We start from the raw sequence: 19146 nt of genomic DNA, 5'->3' as shown, positions 1-19146 counted from the left end.
GATGTTGTTACATTTGGTGATGTTAGCCACAAGTGAGCTCGTTATGCCAACAAGGATTCATGATTAATGCTAGCTAGCACTAGCAAAGCACATTTAGCATGCTCAGAACTAAGAAAACAAGAAACTAGACTTAATTCAAAAAGTGCTGTTTGGATGTTAGCGAGCCGAATTGGACCAACGCTAAACCGCAAGCTCTGTCTCATTTCCACTGCTAGCATCCATGAATGCTGAACATGCCACCTTCAACAACTGACACTAAATGTTTGAATGGTTATTCTTTGACTGTCACTGTAAGCTAAGCAGCTATCGAGGTAGCTAACTTCCAGTGTCTAGGGATGAACCAGTCCCGATGCTTGGTATCTAGGTAGCCCGATGCTAGGTGGCTAACTTCCAGTGTCTCGGGATGAACTGTTCCAGATGCTAAGTAGCTAGTTAGCCTGAAGCTAGGTAGCTAACTTCCAGTGTCTAAGGATGAAATGGTCCTGATGCTAGGTAGCTAACTTCCAGTGTCTAGGGATGAAGTAGTCCTGATGCTAGGTAGCTAGTTAGCTTGATGCTAACTTCCAGTATTTAGTGATTAAAGTGAATTATTCCCATTTCGAGGCAAACGGACGATAAAATCAGTCCGACTCCTGGTCCGTGTTGTTGTTTATGTTGTTATTTATTTGTTCAAGTATTGAAACGTTGATGTTGATTTTTTTTTATATTATTAAGAAGTAAATCAATGAAAGAAAAACTCGTCTGAAAACTGTTTTCTGTTCAAAAATGTTTAAAGCTGCGATATTAAACATGTATTTGGTCAATAGTTAAATTAACTTTATTAACATCGACACATTTAGACAGTGAATCTACAAGAATAATATTAATAGAAATAATTATTTTATGTTAAAGCTCCACATGAAGTTAGCGTTTCAGTTAAAAATCTAGCATTTGTTTAATTTCTGTGTTTTTTTTGTTTTTTTTAACTCCTGGACAATTTTTTTGTTTTTATTAAACTAAAAAATATTGTTGTTGTTGTTGTTTCGACTGTTATTTCATTGATTATTTCCATTTTGTTGAATTATAATTTAAAATGAGGACTTTTTTTATCAAAACCAAACAGGCCAAAATTTGTAATATTTACATTTAAATATATGTCTTTTTTTATTAGTTGTTATTTTTACCATAAAATTACAGTTTTTATTGTTTTTATTTCAGCAAAGAAAGTCTTGGATATTTGTTGTGATATAAAAGCAGAATTATTTAAATTAAGTACTAAAAAAATTATTCTGCTGCCGTTCAGTCACAGAAAATTATTTAATTTATAAAAAGCTTTTAAAAAATGCTAAAATAGTATTTTTCCAAGTAATAATTTCTTCTTTTACATTTTACTGTAAAATCACACATTTTTAGCATATTTTTGCTGCCAGATTTTGTCAATTTTTAAAAAAATATATTTTATTTTTTAGTTTCTTTTTTCACATGTTAAGATTTTTTTATTATTATTAAATTACAGCAGCTGCTACATGTCGCATTAGAGATAAAAAATTTTAATGATTTAAATCTGAAATATTTTCTGTTTTTTTCACATGAAATAAATCATCTGTATATATTATACAGACATGACTGAAATGAACACCGCTTTATTGCAAGTGGTGTGCTTTTTTTTTTTTTTAGGCTTTACATTTCTCTTTTAACACTGCAATAAGGGGACCAAGCAAATTTACACGAGGATTTGTTTTGATTACTTAGTTGCCTTTTTTGTTGTTGTTGCTGTTGTTGTGCCACTATTGCAGGCTCTGCTTCAGATAAAATACCCGGCTTGCTTGGAGTTTTCCAGAAGCTTATTGCCTTCAATGCCAACGACCACCAAGGTTTTTACCTTCTCAACAGCATCGTAGAGCACATGCCCCCACAATCTATCCCTCAGTATATCATTTGACATTTTTTGTTTTCTAAATTATTACATAAACAAAATAAAAACTTCACAATAATTTCACTTTAACCACGTAGTTCATAGGATTGGGGACATGATATGAGAATTAATATTTTAAAAAATAAATATTATTATGAATGTTTTTTAATTGGTTATAAAGCTGAATATTGCTCTTATTTCTTTTATATCTATTTTTTAAACTTTTTGTTATATTTTAATTTAGAGTCAGGTCCTGTGATTCTAATTTCATTATTTAATAAACTAAAGATGAATATTTTCAATTTTTCTTCAACTAAGGATCATTTCGTCTGATCTGACTACATTTTTTGAGTTTATTTGGAGTTTTCTCATCAATATTTTATTTTCTTAATGGTTTTTTCTAATACTCAGTTTCTTGTTTTTAAAAATGTGAGGAAAAAAGCAAGACAGGAAGAAAAACATTGGTTTCAGAACTTTAATGAGTTTTATTTTTAGTTTTTATTTCAGGAAGTGAATTCAACCAAATGTAACGATTTCTGAGGACCATCCAGCTGAAACAAACAAACAGCAGGTTATTTATTCAGGCACAAATTCACCTGTTTACACAAACCAGCATCTTAATGTTCATGTTTTTATCATGTTGGACAGACTTTGTCATTTTGACCACATTTCTTTCATATTCTACAAATTCTGAGTCCTATTGAACCATTTTTTTCACATTAAGCACATTTTGATTCATTTTGGAGAAATCCTTAAACTAAGCAATTTCTGAGTAAACTGACACATTTTAAATAAGTGTTTGTCACGTTGGACACGTTTTAACCCTTTAAGCTTCAGTCAATTCCAGCCGTTTTCAGTACAAAAAATCGCTAATATTCTATTTTTAAATAAAAAAATTACGAAAAATACGGGGAATATTGGACGGGCATCGCGAGGTGCATTTCCTTGAAAAGGACCGATTCAGGGATTTTATACCGACTTCAGGACATGTTTTGGACAAAATAGTTTCCTGGCTTGTGTCATCTGATGTAAAAGGTTGGATTATGGCCGTTTTTTGTGGAATCTTTTTTTTTGTGTATAATAATGAACCCGGAAATGTGAGTCGCGCTGTGTGCGTTGAAGCCGTGTATAGAGAACGGATGGATGAATATTCATTTTTGTCGGACAAATGTGTTTATATTACCCGCTGTGGTAATCTGAAAGTGGTTTATACCGGCGGATTCATGAGAATCTAAGCTTTCCATCGGCGTATAGTGTTTATATAAGCGCGTTTGCAGCCGTCGGACATTCTTGAAATTCCTATGCAAATTAGTAGGTGTACCGCCGGCGGTACACTGAAGCTTAGTCATTTTGGACACATTATTGTCACATTCGACCATTTCAAGTCAGAACAAATTTTTGTCTGATCAGACAAGTTTTGGATCATTTAGATCACATTTTATTGATTTTGAACAAGGTTTTGTGAAATTTTGAGTCACTTTTAGAGAAATTTCTTTTAAACTTGACCAATTTTTCAGTCATGTTGGACGGGGTTTTGTCACATTAGACTAATTCTGGGTCATTTTGGTCCCTTTTGAACTTTTTTACATATTCTACAAATTGTGCGTCATTTTGAACCATTCTTTTTGTCACATTACGCACATTTTAAGCACATTGTTTTTGTGACATTAGAAAATGTTTGAGTCATTTTGGCAAATTTTTTTTTCTTATACAAATCTTCAGACATTTTGAACGTTTTTTCATGTTCTACAAAATGTAAGTCGATTTAGACAAGTGTTTGTCATGTTTGAGCCATTTTTGCTAAAAAAAATGTATACAAAAATGTAGTCATATTCTACAGATTTAGAGTCGTTTTGAACCAGTTTTGTCCCATTTAATACATTTTGATTCATTTTTTGCACGGTCAGACCAACCCTCTGAGTGAGTTTGGACAAATTATCAGATCAGACAAATTTTGGGTCATTTTGAAGAGTTTTTGTCATATGCGACAAATATTTAGTCATTTTGAACACATTTTTTCATATTTTACAAATGTTCTGTCATATTGAACCATTTTTTCACACGAAGCACATTTTGTTGATTTTGAACATGTTTTTGGGACAGATTCATATTTAGTCATTGTGGAGAAAATTCTGAAAACTTGGACAAATTTTGAGTCATTTTTGGTGAGTTTTTAAAATATTCTACAAAATTTGAGTCATATTGAACCATTTTTGTCGCATTAAACACATTTGATTAATTTTGGCAAGGTTTTGTTAAAAAATGTTTTTGTTGTTTTGAACGTGTTTTTCAAATTAGAGAAGTTTTTGAGTCATTTTTAAGAAGTTTTTGACACATTCTACAAATTCTGAGTCATTTTAGGAGAATGTTTGGTATTTGTACGGGTCCACATTTTTCTCATTTTAATTGAGTTTTTGTGACGTTTGAGGAATTTTAAGTGAATTTGGACAAATTTCTGCCACATTCAGCAAACTCCTTTTGATCGTCTTTTTGTCCCTTTAAACAAATCTGGAGTAAATAATCTTGCCTAAAAGCAGTTCATTTTGTAAGAGCCGACCTTTTTAAAGTTTAAGGACCGGAGCTGTTTCCTGTTGGCTGCTGGTTCACTTTCTTCTTCCTTTTCCCCTGAAACACAGAAAGCAGGGCAGTGAAGCTCCGACAGAGAACTCTTTAATCTGATTTACTGTCGGTTTATTTTCCGTACGTAGTTATCTCTGGCCGACCATCCCGGGTAAAGCTTCATGTGCAGAATTCTCTCCTTTTGGGCCAAATCGTAGTATTTGGACTGTTCAGACCGAGACAAAGCGTTCCACTGCAGCAAAAGACACAGAAAAGTATGGAAAACCACATCGTCTGCATAAAAATTTATACTTATACTAATATGGTTTTAAATATGGAAAACCATATTAGTATAATAGGGTTATACTAATACTTATACTATATTATGCTATACTTTTACTAATATGGTTTTAAATATGGAAAACCATATTAGTATAATAGGGTTATACTAATACTTATACTATATTATGCTATACTTATACTAATATGGTTTTAAATATGGAAAACCATATTAGTATAATAGGGTTATACTAATACTTATACTATATTATGCTATACTTATACTAATATGGTTTTAAATATGGAAAACCATATTAGTATAATAGGGTTATACTAATACTTATACTATATTATGCTATACTTTTACTAATATGGTTTTAAATATGGAAAACCATATTAGTATAATAGGGTTATACTAATACTTATACTATATTATGCTATACTTTTACTAATATGGTTTTAAATATGGAAAACCATATTAGTATAATATGGTTTTCCATATTATACTAATATGGAAAACCACATTGTCTGCATAAAGATTTATACTAAAAACACTAAAATATAGAAAACCACATCGTCTGCATAAAGAGTTTTACTAAAAACACTAAAATATAGAAAACCACATCATTGGCATAAAGAGTTGAACTAAAAACACTAAAATATGGAAAACCACATCGTCTGCATAACGAGTCATAATGAAATACACAAATATAGAAAACCACATCGTTTGCATATTGAACAACTCATCAGATGTTTGTCTGTGATGACATCACAGTGACATCACGGTGACGTCATCATGGCATCCTACCCTCCGTCCCAGGATCCGGTTGATGGCAGCGCTCTCCTTCTGTCCTTCCTGAACCACTTCCTGTCTTCTCTCCTTCATGTAGAGCATGAAGGCGTTCAGAGGCTTCTTCACCGCAGGACGACTGGAAGTACACAGGTAGCTGTACTACAGTACTACTACTACAGTACTACTACTACAGCACTACTACTACAGCACTACTACTACCCTACTATAGTAATACAATAATAAAAAGACTTCTTCACTGCAGGACGACTGGAAGTACACAGGTAGCTGTACTACAGTACTACTACTACAGCACTACTACTACAGTAATACCACTACAGTAATACTACTACAGTAATACCACTACCCTACTATAGTAATACAATAATAAAAAGACTTCTTCACTGCAGGACGACTGCCGCTGGAAGTACACGGATAGTAGAACTACAGTAGTAGTACAGTAGTTCCTACAGGAATACTACAATAGTTTCTACAGTAATACTACAGTACTACAATAACAAAAAGAGACTTCTTCACAGGATGACTGCTGGGGGGACAGAGTACTACTGGAGTATTACTACAGAAATACTGCAGTACTGTTACAGTACTACAGTAATACTGCAGCAGCACTAGAGTACTACAGTACTACCTGTAGTTCTACTAGAACTCCGGCTCACCTGGCAATACTGTTGCCATGGTTACAGGGGCGTGTCCCAGACTGGACATGGGCCGCTCTGATTGGCTGGCTGTAGGGGGAGGAGGGGGGGAGGAGGGAGTCGCTGTAGAGGAGCAGCGGGACGAGAGGATGGATGGACTGGAGGAGACAGGAAGTACCAAAATAAAGTACAAGATAAATACATGAAGTACTACAGGACGAGAGCATGGATGGACTACTAAATAACATAAGTACTGTTCATAAACTATCGTTTCTAGTATCTAGTACCTCTAGTATCTACAGGATGTTTGTAGTTTAAATATTGAAGTTTTATTTTGAAGTTGTAGTTCTCAGTTTGTCCGCTGGGGGCCGCAGCAGATCCATAAACCTCCTGGAGTCTTGCTCATTTACATTCATTTATTTATTATTTAACTTATTTTATTTGTCTTATTTATCGATTTAATTAATTAATTAAATTGATTATGTTATTATTTATCTCATTCATTATCTTTTTTGCCTTATTTATTCATTTATTTAATTTATTATTTAATATATTCATGTTATTTATCTTATTTATAACTTAATTATATGTTTTATTATTTATCTTATCTTATGTCTTTTGTTTCTCCAGCTGATCTGGGTTCAATCTATCTCTAACTGCTTTATTTATTTATTTTATTTATTTCTCTCTCTGGCTCTCTGTGATGTAAACAGGAAGTGAAAGCAGCTTCCAGCTCCGACACCAAACCGTGTTCAGACGACTCATGGAGCTGGAGGGACGAACGTGAGGAGATGCAGTTAGAAGGAGCACAGATTGGATTTAAAACGCAGAAATACACACACTAATACACACTAATACACAGTAATACACACTAATACACAGTAGTACACACTGTCAGTACTGGGAGGCACTAAAGTAGTTTTTATTTATACTGAAGTATCTGCATGAGAAGCTCCTTCAGAGGATTACTTTCATGAGAACTCTGTGGTGTGACAGAGAAACACTCACAGCAGCAGCAGGAGTTGTTGTGATGTTGTTGTTGTTGTTGTTTATGTCGTCGTGTCGCCCCCCACTGGTCTGGTTGAGGAACTGATCAGGAGGACTCCAGTCAAACACCTGAAGCTCACCTGGAACATTGAAAACGCTCAATGATTGTTTCTGTCAACATGTTTACTGTTTGTTTGTTTGTTGTTTACCCACCACAGCTGGGCCCTGCAGGGTTCTGGTTCAGTCCATTCATCAGCCTCATCTCCTGATAGAAGATCAATAATCAATCAATCGCTTCTAATCATTTATAAATTCATATTTTAACTGAAATAAAATGTTCAATTTCCCTTTAATTAGTCGTAAAAATGGGTTTAGATGTTTAGTAAACTGAGATTTGTGTCTAAAAACAACTTTAAAATAGTTTAAACATCAAGTTTTTTCACGATTATTCATTAATTTATCAATAAAACAGAAATATTAACATGCACCGTTATCTAAGAATATAAATCTGTAAAATACACCTAAATAAGCATTTAAAGTCAAATTATGTGTAAATATTAACGCTAAAACACTGGAAATTAAACAGCAATCGATCCAAAATAAAAGATTAATCCAATATCTTTAATTGTAATCATAATAATGTCATAAATTCATCAATATTCTCTGTTCAAGTGGCAGTAAGCACTAAATAAATGTGTGAAATTGAAAGAAATATGAAAAAAATGTGTTAAAAATAAAGTATTAAACTGTAAACTAATAAACAAAGATGGCAAATATACAAAAACACAGAAAAAATGTGTTAAATTCATCCTTATTCTCTTTTTAAATACTGAAACAATGAGCTTCCTGTGAATATAAATGTGCAAAATGTGAATTAATGTGCAGGAAATCAGTTAAAAATAAACTCTAAAATAATAAACTGAGATATAATAAGGTAAATTCACTCTTATTCTCAAAATAAACAGCATTAATAAAGGAGTCTAAGGAAAAGAAGTACAGAAAATATGAATAAATGGTCAGTAAATCTTTATTTATGTGTTTAAAATAAGCTGTTAAACTGATCTCACTTGTTAAATTCTTCCTTATAGTCATTAAAAAAGCTTCCTGACAACAGAAGGATGTAAAATGAAGAGAAATATATTTTAAAAAATCATAATTAGTGCCTAAAAATGAACAGAAAACACAACAATAATAATTATAATACCAACCTTAGTGCTGGTCCTGGGCTGGATGGAGCTCCACTCTGATGATGTTTAAATAATAATAATAATAATAACGCTGTGACCTGTCTGGATGTAGCTCCTCTCTGAGTGTCTGAAGACCAGATGATGCTTAAATCCTCCCTGAAGCTGCTCGACCTCAATCTGAGTCAGAAACCAGAAACCACAAACCCGTCCTCCATGCCTCAGTCTGCAGAAATACTGCCTTAAAACTGGTAAAACAGGAGTAATACTGCCTTAAAACTGCTAAAACAGGAGTAATACCGCCTTAAAACTGCTAAAACAGGAGAAATACAACCTTCAAACTGCTAAAACAGGAGAAATACCACCTTAAAACTGCTAAAACAGGAGAAATACCACCTTAAAACAGCTAAAACGGGAGTAATGCCACTTTAAAACTGCTAAAACATGAGAAATACCACCTTCAAACTGCTAAAACAGGAGTAATACCGCCTTAAAACTGCTAAAACAGGAGAAATACCACCTTCAAACTGCTAAAACAGGAGAAATACCGCCTTAAAACTGCTAAAACACGAGAAATACCACCTTAAAACTGCTGAAACAGGGGAAATGCTGCCTTTAAACAGCTAAAACAGGAGAAATACCACCTTAAAACTGCTGAAACGGGAAATACTGCCTTAAAACTGCTCTCATTTAAACTATCTACAGGTCAACAGTTCAGATTTTTCTGCTAATTATTCATGAAACAATGTTTAAAACTAAATCAGTGGAAGTCCAGACAAGTTTTTATATTTTCTAATCCAAGTCTTCTAGTATTTTCCTCAATAATAAACACTTAAAGTCTGGTAGAAAAGAGTTTAATAACTAACGGTCACCATGACAGCGACTGATGTGGACGTTAATGGACAGCAGATAGACTGAGACAAAATGACACAACAGATGAAACAACGCAAATGAGACAGAAAAACAAGACAGAAAACAACAAGATGGAGATACATAATGACAAAGACAAGACATAAAATCACAGAAATGAGACGAAAAAAATTACAAAAGTGAGACACAAGGAGAAAAACAAGACACAATGGAGAAAATGAGACAAAATGACAAAAAGGACACATGAAACGACAAAAACGAGACAGAAAATGAAAAAATGAGACACAAAGCAACAAAGACAAGACATAAAACAAGAAAAGCAAGACAAAGTGACAAAAATGAGACAAAACATGACACAAAACATCAATGAGACACAAAAACGAGTCGGAGACATGAAATGATAAAAACAGACATAAAAAAGATCCTATAAATGGTAAAATATGTTGAAGACTGTAGAAACCAGAACTACAACCTGCAGTTCCTCCATCGTCCACTGGAGGCTCCACTAGTTAATTATTCTCCACCAAACTGTTTACAGCAGAAATCAAACACATGTCCAGCCTGAAACTGAGGCTGTGTCCGAAATCGCAAACTAACGTACTTCTCATACTAAGTGTGACGTCAAAATAAGTATGTAGTGCGTTCACATTAGATAGTATGAATAGATTGAGTACGCGAGAAATACCCGGATGTATACTATATCCGGAAAATTTTTAAGTAGCGCGGCGACCACACTAGTCATACTCAACCGCCCCATAATGCTTTGCGAGCTATCCACCGAAATGCAAGCCTCCGCGGGATATGTGGCCGGACCGGGGCGATTTTTATTTTATTTTATGTGGTTAAGTAGTCATCCTAATCACCCCACAGATTTGAGAAATAGGTGTTTTCTGACCAACGTTTTAAATTTGTCAGACGCCTCACAATGTGCTACTGAATGCTAGCAGCTAGTTGCAGCAGCTCGCTTTGCATACAGAACAAGTAGCAGCTACCTCCAGTAGCCTGCAGCTACAACTGAAACGATTCGCATAATCTGGCTAATAACTGCATGAGGAGTGCCGGCTTGAAATTGCCACATCAATTATGCGACTGTTTGTTAGCGTAAAATCGACCTGAAGCCGGCATTCAGCCGAGATATTTGATAGCCGTACTTTCGGTTTTTGTCGTCGGAGGTTTGAAATGCATTATGGGAAACGGAGTAGTATACTACAGTGTGAACGGTCGGCATTCTAATCATACTTATAGTACGTAGTATACAGTATATACTCATTGAGAATGTAGTATGTAGTACGTTAGTATGCCATTTCGGACACAGCCTGAATGTTTTAGTCTGTAGTAGAGGATTCCTGGGTTACAGGAAGTGACTTTTAATAAACCGCCACATTAAAGCTGAAATTAAGAAACATTAAAATCTTTCATTCCTGGTTTTTATTTTTCCAGTCTCTCTTTTTTATGTGGAGCTTCAGGCTTGAGATCAGGGTTCATCCTCCATCTAATCTATGACCTCCATCCTTCCTCCATCCTCCCTCCATCCTCCCTCCATCCTTCCTCCATCCCCCCTCCATCCTCCCTCCATCCTCCCTCCATCCTCCCTCCATCCTTCCTCCATCCCCCCCCATCCTCCTCCATCCCCCCTCCATCCTCCCCATTCCATCCTCCCTCCCATCCCTCCTCCATCCCCCCTCCATCCCCTCCCCTCCATCCCTCCCTCCATCCTCCCCCTCCATCCTTCCTCCATCCTTCCTCCATCCTACCCTCCATCCTCCCCCAATCCTCCCCTCCATCCCCCTCCTCCTCCCTACGATCCCTCCCTCGCATCCTCCCTCCAATCCCCCCTCCATCCCCCTCCATTCCTCCCCTCCATCGCTCGCCTCCCATCCTCCCTCCACCTCCCTCCATCCCCCCTCCATTCCTCCCTCATCCTCCCTCCATCCCCCGTCCATCCGTCCCCTCCATCCCCGCCTCCATCCCCCCTCCATCCTGCCCTCCCATCCTCCCCTCCCATCCTCCCTCCATCCCCCCCCCTCGCATCCCCTCCATCCCTCCCCTTCCCATCCCCCCCTCCATCCTCCTCCATCCCCCCTCCATCCTCCCCATCCTCCCTCCATCCTCCCTCCATCCTTCCTCCATCCTCCCCCTCCATCCTCCCCTCCATCCTCCCTCCATCCTCCCTCCATCCTCCCCTCCATCCTTCCTCCATCCTCCCCTCCATCCTCCCTCCATCCTTCCTCCATCCTCCCTCCATCCTCCCCTCCATCCTCTCTCCATCCTCCCTCCATCCTCCCTCCATCCTCCCTCCATCCTCCCTCCAACCTCCCCTCCATCCTTCCTCCATCCTCCCCTCCATCCTCCCTCCATCCTTCCTCCATCCTTCCTCCATCCTCCCCTCCATCCTTCCTCCATCCCCCTCCATCCCCCTCCATCCTCCCTCCATCCTCCCTCCATCCCCCTCCATCCTTCCTCCATCCTCCCTCCATCTTCCTCCATCCTCCCTCCATCTTCCTCCATCCTCCCTCCATCCTTCCTCCATCCTCCTCCATCCTCCCCTCCATCCTTCCTCCATCCCCCTCCATCCCCCTCCATCCTCCTCCATCCTCCCCTCCATCCTCCCTCCATCCTCCCTCCATCCCCCTCCATCCTCCCTCCATCCTCCCTCCATCCTCCCTCCATCCCCCCTCCATCCTCCTCCATCCCCTCTATCTCCCTCCATCCCCCTCCATCCCCCTCCATCCTCCTCCATCCTCCCTCCATCCTCCCTCCATCCCCTCCATCCTCCCTCCATCCTCCTCCATTCCCCTCCATCCTTCCTCCATCCTCCCCTCCATCCTCCTCCATCCTTCCTCCATCCTCCTCCATCCTCCTCCATCCTTCCTCCTCCTCCTCCATCCTCCCTCCATCCTTCCTCCATCCTCCCTCCATCCTCCCCTCCATCCTTCCTCCATCCTCCCTCCATCCTCCCCTCCATCCTCCTCCATCTTCCTCCATCCTCCTCCATCCTCCTCCATCCTCCCTCCATCCTCCCTCCATCCTCCCTCCATCCTCCCCTCCATCCTCCCCCATCCCCCCTCCATCCTTCCTCCATCCTCCCTCCATCCTCTCCATCCCCTCCATCCCCCTCCATCCTCCCTCCATCCTCCTCCATCCTTCCTCCATCCTCCCCTCCATCCTTCCTCCATCCTCCCTCCATCCTTCCTCCATCCTCCATCCTCCCCTCCATCCCCTCCATCCTCCCTCCATCCTTCTCCATCCCCCTCCATCCCTCCTCCATCCTCCTCCATCCTCCCCTCCATCCTCCCCTCCATCCTTCCTCCATCCTCCCCTCCATCCTCCCTCCATCCTCCCTCCATCCTCCCTCCATCCCCCTCCATCCTCCTCCATCCTTCCTCCATCCCCCCTCATCCTCCTCCATCCTCCCTCCATCCTCCCCTCCATCCTCCCTCCATCCTTCCTCATCCTCCCTCCATCCTTCCTCCCATCCTCCCTCCATCCTCCCCTCCATCTCCCTCCATCCTCCCTCCATCCTCCCCTCCATCCCCCTCCATCCTTCCTCCATCCTCCCCTCCATCCTCCCTCCATCCTCCCTCCATCCTCCCCTCCATCCTTCCATCCTCCCTCCATCCCCTCCTCATCTTCCTCCATCCTCCCCTCCATCCTTCTCCATCTCCCTCCATCCTTCCTCCATCCCCCTCCATCCTCCTCCATCTCCCTCCATCCTCCCTCCATCCCCTCCATCCTCCCTCCATCCCCTCCATCCTTCCTCCATCCTCCCTCCATCCTCCTCCATCCTCCCTCCATTCCCTCCATCCCCTCCATCCTTCCTCCATCCTCCCCTCCATCCTCTCATCCTCCCCTCCATCCTTCCTCCATCCCCCCTCCATCCCCCCTCCATCCTCTCTCCATCCTCCCTCATCCTCCTCCATCTCCTCCTCTCTTCTCCATCCTCCTCCATCCTCCCCTCATCTTCCTCCATCCTTCCCTCCATCCTCCCTCCATCCTTCCTCCATCCTTCCTCCATCCTCCCCTCATCCTCCCTCTATCCGGGTCTCGTTGGGGGTGAGTCTCCTGAGGATCTTTAACTCTCCTGTCAGAATGTATTAAAGTGTGAAACCTCACAATAAGATACAGAATCTGAATGTTCTGATGTCTGGAGAGTTTAAAATAAATCTAAAATATCTGAATCTATCTGCATTTTTTATTTATTGTTCTCTGTCTGTTTATGTTTATCTATTTATTTGTTGTTCTCTATCTGCATATATACTTTTATTTATTGTTCTCTGTTTCCTCTGAATGAGCTGCTACAGAGTTTTAGTTCTCTTGTTTAGATTTTACTGTTTATTTTTAATAATTCATGCTATTTACATTAAATCTCAGATGCAGCAGAACAACAGAATAAATGAAATGTTAAATTTAAAAGAAAGGATGAATATAATAAATAAATGAATTATTCAATTTGGAAGGAAGAAACTTTAAGTACATGAAATACAGCAACAAAAACCACAAGATTTTTAAGTTTCATAAATAATCTAATATCTACAGATGGAAATTAGCTTGAAGCTAAATCTGGTGGAACCATCTTTTTAATGTAACTGCACGCTGTCCTTTTACAAATAACTTGAAAGAAAGAAAGTAATAAACGCAAAAATGTTGAAATAAATGAGAAAAATTACAAATTATTTAAACTACTTGAATTTATAAAACCAGAAATAAAAGGAAAGATTTTTTAAATCAAAAGTACATTTATAAAAGAACAAAAATTAAAAAAATAACTTTGAACAAATGTTTTTATTAGAAATAATGATAAAATGCATGTGTGTCTGTAAATTTGGCCCTCTTTATGTATATTGTGAGCCCCTGTCCCATTCTGTCCCTGCCGGGGATCGAACCGCCGGCCCTCCGCCAGACCTTCCACCCACCCGCTGACAGAGAACCGAGTGGTCCGTGGCTCGTGTTTCCAGCCGGACATCATTCGCCGCCACACCGGCTCCAGGGAGCATTTCCCGCGCATTTGTCCCGCACCGAGCCCCGGAGCCCCGACGATGCTGAGCTGGACCCGCGAGGCCCCCATGGAGCCGGACTCTCTGGACACCATGTCGAAGAGCGAGATCCTCCGAGGCATCATCGTGGAGAAGCTGAGCACCGCGGCCCGGGAGATCCTGGCGGTGGTGGAGAGGACGGTGACCGACTACGAGGAGGAGGCTTCGGGCTTCAGGCAGGAGATCGACCGGCAGCGGAGACAGCTGGAGCTGCTGCAGCCAGAGATCAAGCAGGAGACGTCGGGTGAGTGTGTCGGTGCGCCGCGGTGAGTTTCTGCCGGTGGAGCCCGTCTGTCCACACGGAGGCTAATTGACTGCCGCTTTGTTCTCAGTGGAGCCCACCGGACACCGGGGTAGCGGACACCGGGACGGTCGCTGCCGGTTCGGCTCATACTCAGGGCCCTCCGTGTGGTTCTGACGTCATGTTTAACGGGAGCCTCGTTCTTGAACCGAACCCCGGAGCCGAACCGGGTTTCTCCAGAAACTGACTGGGTCGGCGGGGTTCGGGGGACCGCTCCGGTGCTTAACGGACAGTTACGGATGTTCCGAACCGGTCTGGGGAGCCCCAGAGCCCCTCCCCCAGACATTCGGACCGGAACCGTTCGGTCCGTTTCCCGATTTTAGGGTTTTTAAGTCGGTTCTTAAGTTGCGCATCTGAATCAAAACAAAGATGGCGGCGGTCGGTGTTCTGCAGAGTTCTGCTGCCGAAGGCGAGCACGGGGCGGGGGCGCGCACAGCTGGACCGAAAATTATCAATGAAAAAAATAAATATAATATTTTATATTAAAGACACATTTTTAACGATCATAACAATAAACATCATATAATGTTAAATACAGGAGATGAGCTTTAAATGTCAAAATAGTATAATAAAGATGCAGAAGAGCGAAAAATAAATCAACAAAATCTTTAAAATAAATGAGAAAATTTCATAACAAACCCTGAAACACAGTAATAAGAAAAATAAATAAATAAAAATGTAAAAATTGCAAATTAACTTAAAGGACGAAACTTAAATGGTCTAAAAATAGTGTAGTAAAATACCTGAGAGAAAATTAAATAAATGAAAATATTATTTTAAAGTAGTCAACAAGCAAAATACAAAAATATAAATACGAATTTTTTAAAAAAAAAGATAAATTCAGAATGAAGAAATTAAATGATTTCAAATGATAAGGTACTAAGAAACAAAATAATGAGAAAAATTAATAAATAAAAAATGCTTCACAAAATGATTTAAAAGAAGAAACTTAAATTGTATGAAGGGATACAAAAACAATACACAAGAGAGAGAAAAACTAAAAAAAAATGTAACACTTTTTAAAATTAAAATACAAAATTAAAAAAAGACTGAAAAGAAAATGAAATTAAAAAAAAATTTAAGGAGCAAGAAAAATGAAATTAAAATATACAAGAGAAAGATGTAAATAAAACCTACATTCAAGATATGTAAAGGAAAATTTTAAATAAATAAAAATATAAATAAATAAAAAGAAATAATAAGATGATAAAAAGCAAAGAAAAAAATGAGAAGATACCAAATTAATTTAAAAGAAGAAACTGAAATTGTATAAAATAGTACAAAAACACAGAAAAGAGAGATATAAATGCGTTTTAAAACAATTAAAAAAAAACTTGGAAACACAAACGAGAATTCAGAACAAAATAAATTTTAAACAGAAAACGTTAAAGAATATAAGAACATCATAGAAATAAATGTAGTTTTATTTTTAAGTTTTCTACAACTCTTAACAGAAAGATTCCTAATAAATAACAGAAAACAGAAAATACAAGTTTTCTGTATTTATGAGGAAATTACAGACGTGTATTGAAGCATTTTATTTTGAAAACTGAAGTGATTTAATCCATTTGTGTGTTTTTTAATAATTCTAACGACTGAAAGTTTTATTTTCTGTTCATTATTCAGTATTAAATGCATCTATTTAATGTTCTTTAATGATGAGTTTCTTCTTTTAAATCCTGTTTTTTCCAGACGAGCAGCAGATTTTTCCCGTCAGCGAAGCCAGAGGAGTGGAGCCGCTGGAGGAGGAGGAGGAGGTGCACAAATACGAGCCTAGTAAGCCCACTACTGATTGCTATTATTGATCAGTCTGCTGCTGGTTTTAGGGTTGATCAGTTATTGAGTGATCCCCGTTCTAAACCCAAGGAGTTCCACAGGGATCCACTCTGGGTCCTCTAGTGTTTCTGTTGACGACATAAATTCTCACCAGCTTCTATAAGTTTATTTTCATCATTTTATTTTAAATATTGACTTTATGATGTCTTTTAATAGTAAAAGTAGGTAATTTTATTGTTCAGACACTAAAATCTGCAAATATTTCAAATTTTTAGCTAAATTTTGCTTGTAAAATGAAAAACTAAATGTTCTAACTGCGTTTGGAGAATTTAATGAGCTTTGAGACTTGGAAACTTTTGATATTTTCAAAAAGACATCAGTTTTAGGAACACTTAGTCATTTTGAGCTTTATTCAGATGATATTTCGCATGCTATGACTCAGTTTAGGTAAATTTTTGTCACTTGGCAATTTGAGTCATTTTGGACAAATTTAGAGTTTTGAGCTGTGTTCAAGTCATTTGGGCAGATTTTCAAATATTTCTGGACAAGTTGTTGTCGTTTTGGACAATTTTTGAGTCATTTTGGGCAGATTTTAAGTCAGTTTGGGGAAATTTAGGGTCAATATGAGCTGTAATGAAGTCATTTTAGGCTATGTTTATGTTTTTGGAAACACTGAGTAATTCTGAACAAATGAGAAGTAATTTTGAGTAGAGATCGACCGATTATCGGCGCCGATATTTGGAAATTTGACGTATATCGGCATCGGCCTTTTTTTAATCCGACCGGCCGATATGAAGAAATCAATTTAAAACTGGGTTATTTCGGCTCAAATGCAGCCGCGCCTCTCTCTCTCGTGCCTGCTGTCTCCTGCACTATTCACCCCGTCCTCTGATTGGTTAAACGGCAGAGGCAGAGCCTCCAAAGAAGAAGCTGTCCTCACACACACTGGAGATTGAGAGGAAAAGTTTTCTTGTGTGAGAAGCCCCGGACAGAAAACACGTGTCAAGGTAAATGCAGAAAGCTCTTCCGAAATTGTAATAAACATCCCAGTACTCTGCATCTCACAACTACTACTAATGTTGCAGTGAACAGCAGAATAGCGCAAGAGCAGAGTAAACCTTAGCGGCAGCTCTGCTAACTCGTATTACGTCCCAACATGTCTGTGAATTATTTAACCCGTTGCGCTTCAGTTGCGCTTCAGTCTCCCCGCCCGCGGTACACTTTGAGATCTGCATAAACAATTTGCTAAATGTCTGAAACTGCAAAACGCGATTATACAAACACTGTACGCCGATGGAAAGCTTAGATTCTCATGAATCCGCCGGTATAAACCACTTTCAGATGTAATTACCACAGCGGGTAATATAAACACATTTGTCCGACAAACAACGAATATCCATCCATCCGTTCCTCTGTACACGGCTTCAACGTACACGGCTTCAACGTACACAGCGCGACTCACATTTCCGGGTTCATTATTACACACAGATGAAAATATTCCACAAACTAGAAAGCACTCGGAGAGCGCAGACCTCCACAGGCCATCGCTCAATTGTACAGATGAACCAATCGGAGTTTGTTTGTCTGTCTGTTTGTGTGTTTGTCTGTTAACAGCATAACCCAAACGTAATGGACGGATTTAATTTAGTTTTAACAGTTTGTGCACAAAGCATAACATGCATGTACATGTACAGTATAACAGCACAGTGTTTTGACCGCACGCAATAACGGTAGCGTTGCACGCGCGTGTGACGGTACCGTACGCATCACTGCCGCTTCGTTTTGTCGGTCCCGACTCGCTCGGGGCAGCCCGAACCGGCCGCGCGGAATTCGGCCGTCGCCCGGGACCTTTGTGCCAAAGCATAACATTCATGTACAGTGTAACAGCACAGTGTTTTGACGGCGGCGCCGCCGCAAGCACGTAACGGTAGCGTTGCGCACGCACGTGACGGTACCGTACGCGTCGCCGCCGCTTCGTTCCGTCGGTCCCAAGTTTTTATTTACATTTACTAGAGATACTGCTGAGCCTGAGAACTCCTGCACTTTTTGTTTGAAGTTAAAACACAGTTAAATTATTTCAGTTGTATTGAACTTTTACTTTATTGTGAAAAAATTCAGAGAGCTATTATTTAAGTTTTTATTAGCATTTACTAGGGATAATGCTGAGCCTGAGAACTCCTGCACTTTTTTGTTTTTGTTTGAAGTTAAAACAAAGTTAAATTATTTCAGTTATATTGAAATTTTACTTTATTTACTGTGAAAATAATTCAGGAAGCTATTATTTAAGTTTTTATTTAACTTTACAAGAGGTGCTGCTGAGCCTGAGAACTCCCTGTATTTTTGTTGTGTTTGAACTTAAAACAAAGACAAGTCATTGTAGTTATATTTAAATTTTACCTGTATTTTCTGTGGAAAAATTTCAGAGAGCCTATTTATTTAACCTTTTATTCAACTTTATAAGAGATGTTTCTGAGTCAAGGAAATTCAGGCACTTCTGGAGCTATTATTTTCTATTTGTGTGATTCAATAAACATGCTTTAGGCATTTCAATGAAGTTCAGTGTTTGCATTGTTCAATTTTTTTCCGCCAATTTTTACACTTTTACTGCAAATGAATATCGGCTCCAAATATCGTTATCGGCCTCCTCTAACTACTAATAATCGGTATCGGTATCGGTCCTGAAAAACCCATATCGGTCTATCTCTAATTTTGAGCTTTATTTAGGTAATCCTGGATAGATTTTGAATAATTTGGGCCAATTTTTGGGTAATTTTGAGTTATGTTCACGTGATTTTGGACAACTTTTGAGTCATTTTG

General features: G+C 39.0%; 2 protein-coding genes across 3 annotated transcripts in view; one reads left to right on the top strand and one right to left on the bottom strand.

Annotated features, from left to right (window-relative positions):
• Positions 1–2355: 2355 nt before the first annotated feature.
• LOC110947950 (transcription factor 7-like) lies at positions 2356–10717 on the bottom strand. The gene is made up of 7 exons (XM_051944354.1): positions 7379–10717; positions 7187–7305; positions 6200–6336; positions 5541–5661; positions 4599–4706; positions 4452–4519; positions 2356–2445 (listed from the first exon to the last, which is right to left on the bottom strand). Exons 1-6 carry the CDS (start codon positions 7425–7427, stop codon positions 4463–4465), a joined length of 591 nt encoding a protein of 196 aa, XP_051800314.1. The 5' UTR covers positions 7428–10717; the 3' UTR covers positions 2356–2445; positions 4452–4462.
• Positions 10718–14190: 3473 nt separating this feature from the next.
• Positions 14191–19146, top strand: part of LOC110947972 (zinc finger protein 252-like) — a 31815-nt gene continuing 26859 nt past the window's right edge. For both annotated transcript variants that reach the window (XM_051944274.1, XM_051944273.1), the window contains exons 1-2: positions 14191–14496; positions 16246–16329. In XM_051944274.1, the coding sequence (XP_051800234.1) occupies positions 14256–14496; positions 16246–16329 (325 nt within the window). In that variant the 5' untranslated portion in view covers positions 14191–14255. The remainder of the gene's footprint in view (positions 14497–16245; positions 16330–19146) is intronic.

This window comes from Acanthochromis polyacanthus, chromosome 24 (assembly GCF_021347895.1).
Source record: "Acanthochromis polyacanthus isolate Apoly-LR-REF ecotype Palm Island chromosome 24, KAUST_Apoly_ChrSc, whole genome shotgun sequence".
Lineage (NCBI taxonomy): Eukaryota > Metazoa > Chordata > Actinopteri > Pomacentridae > Acanthochromis > Acanthochromis polyacanthus.
The sequence above is the reverse complement of the archived record's forward strand: the minus strand, read 5'-3'. Positions and strand labels throughout refer to the sequence as shown.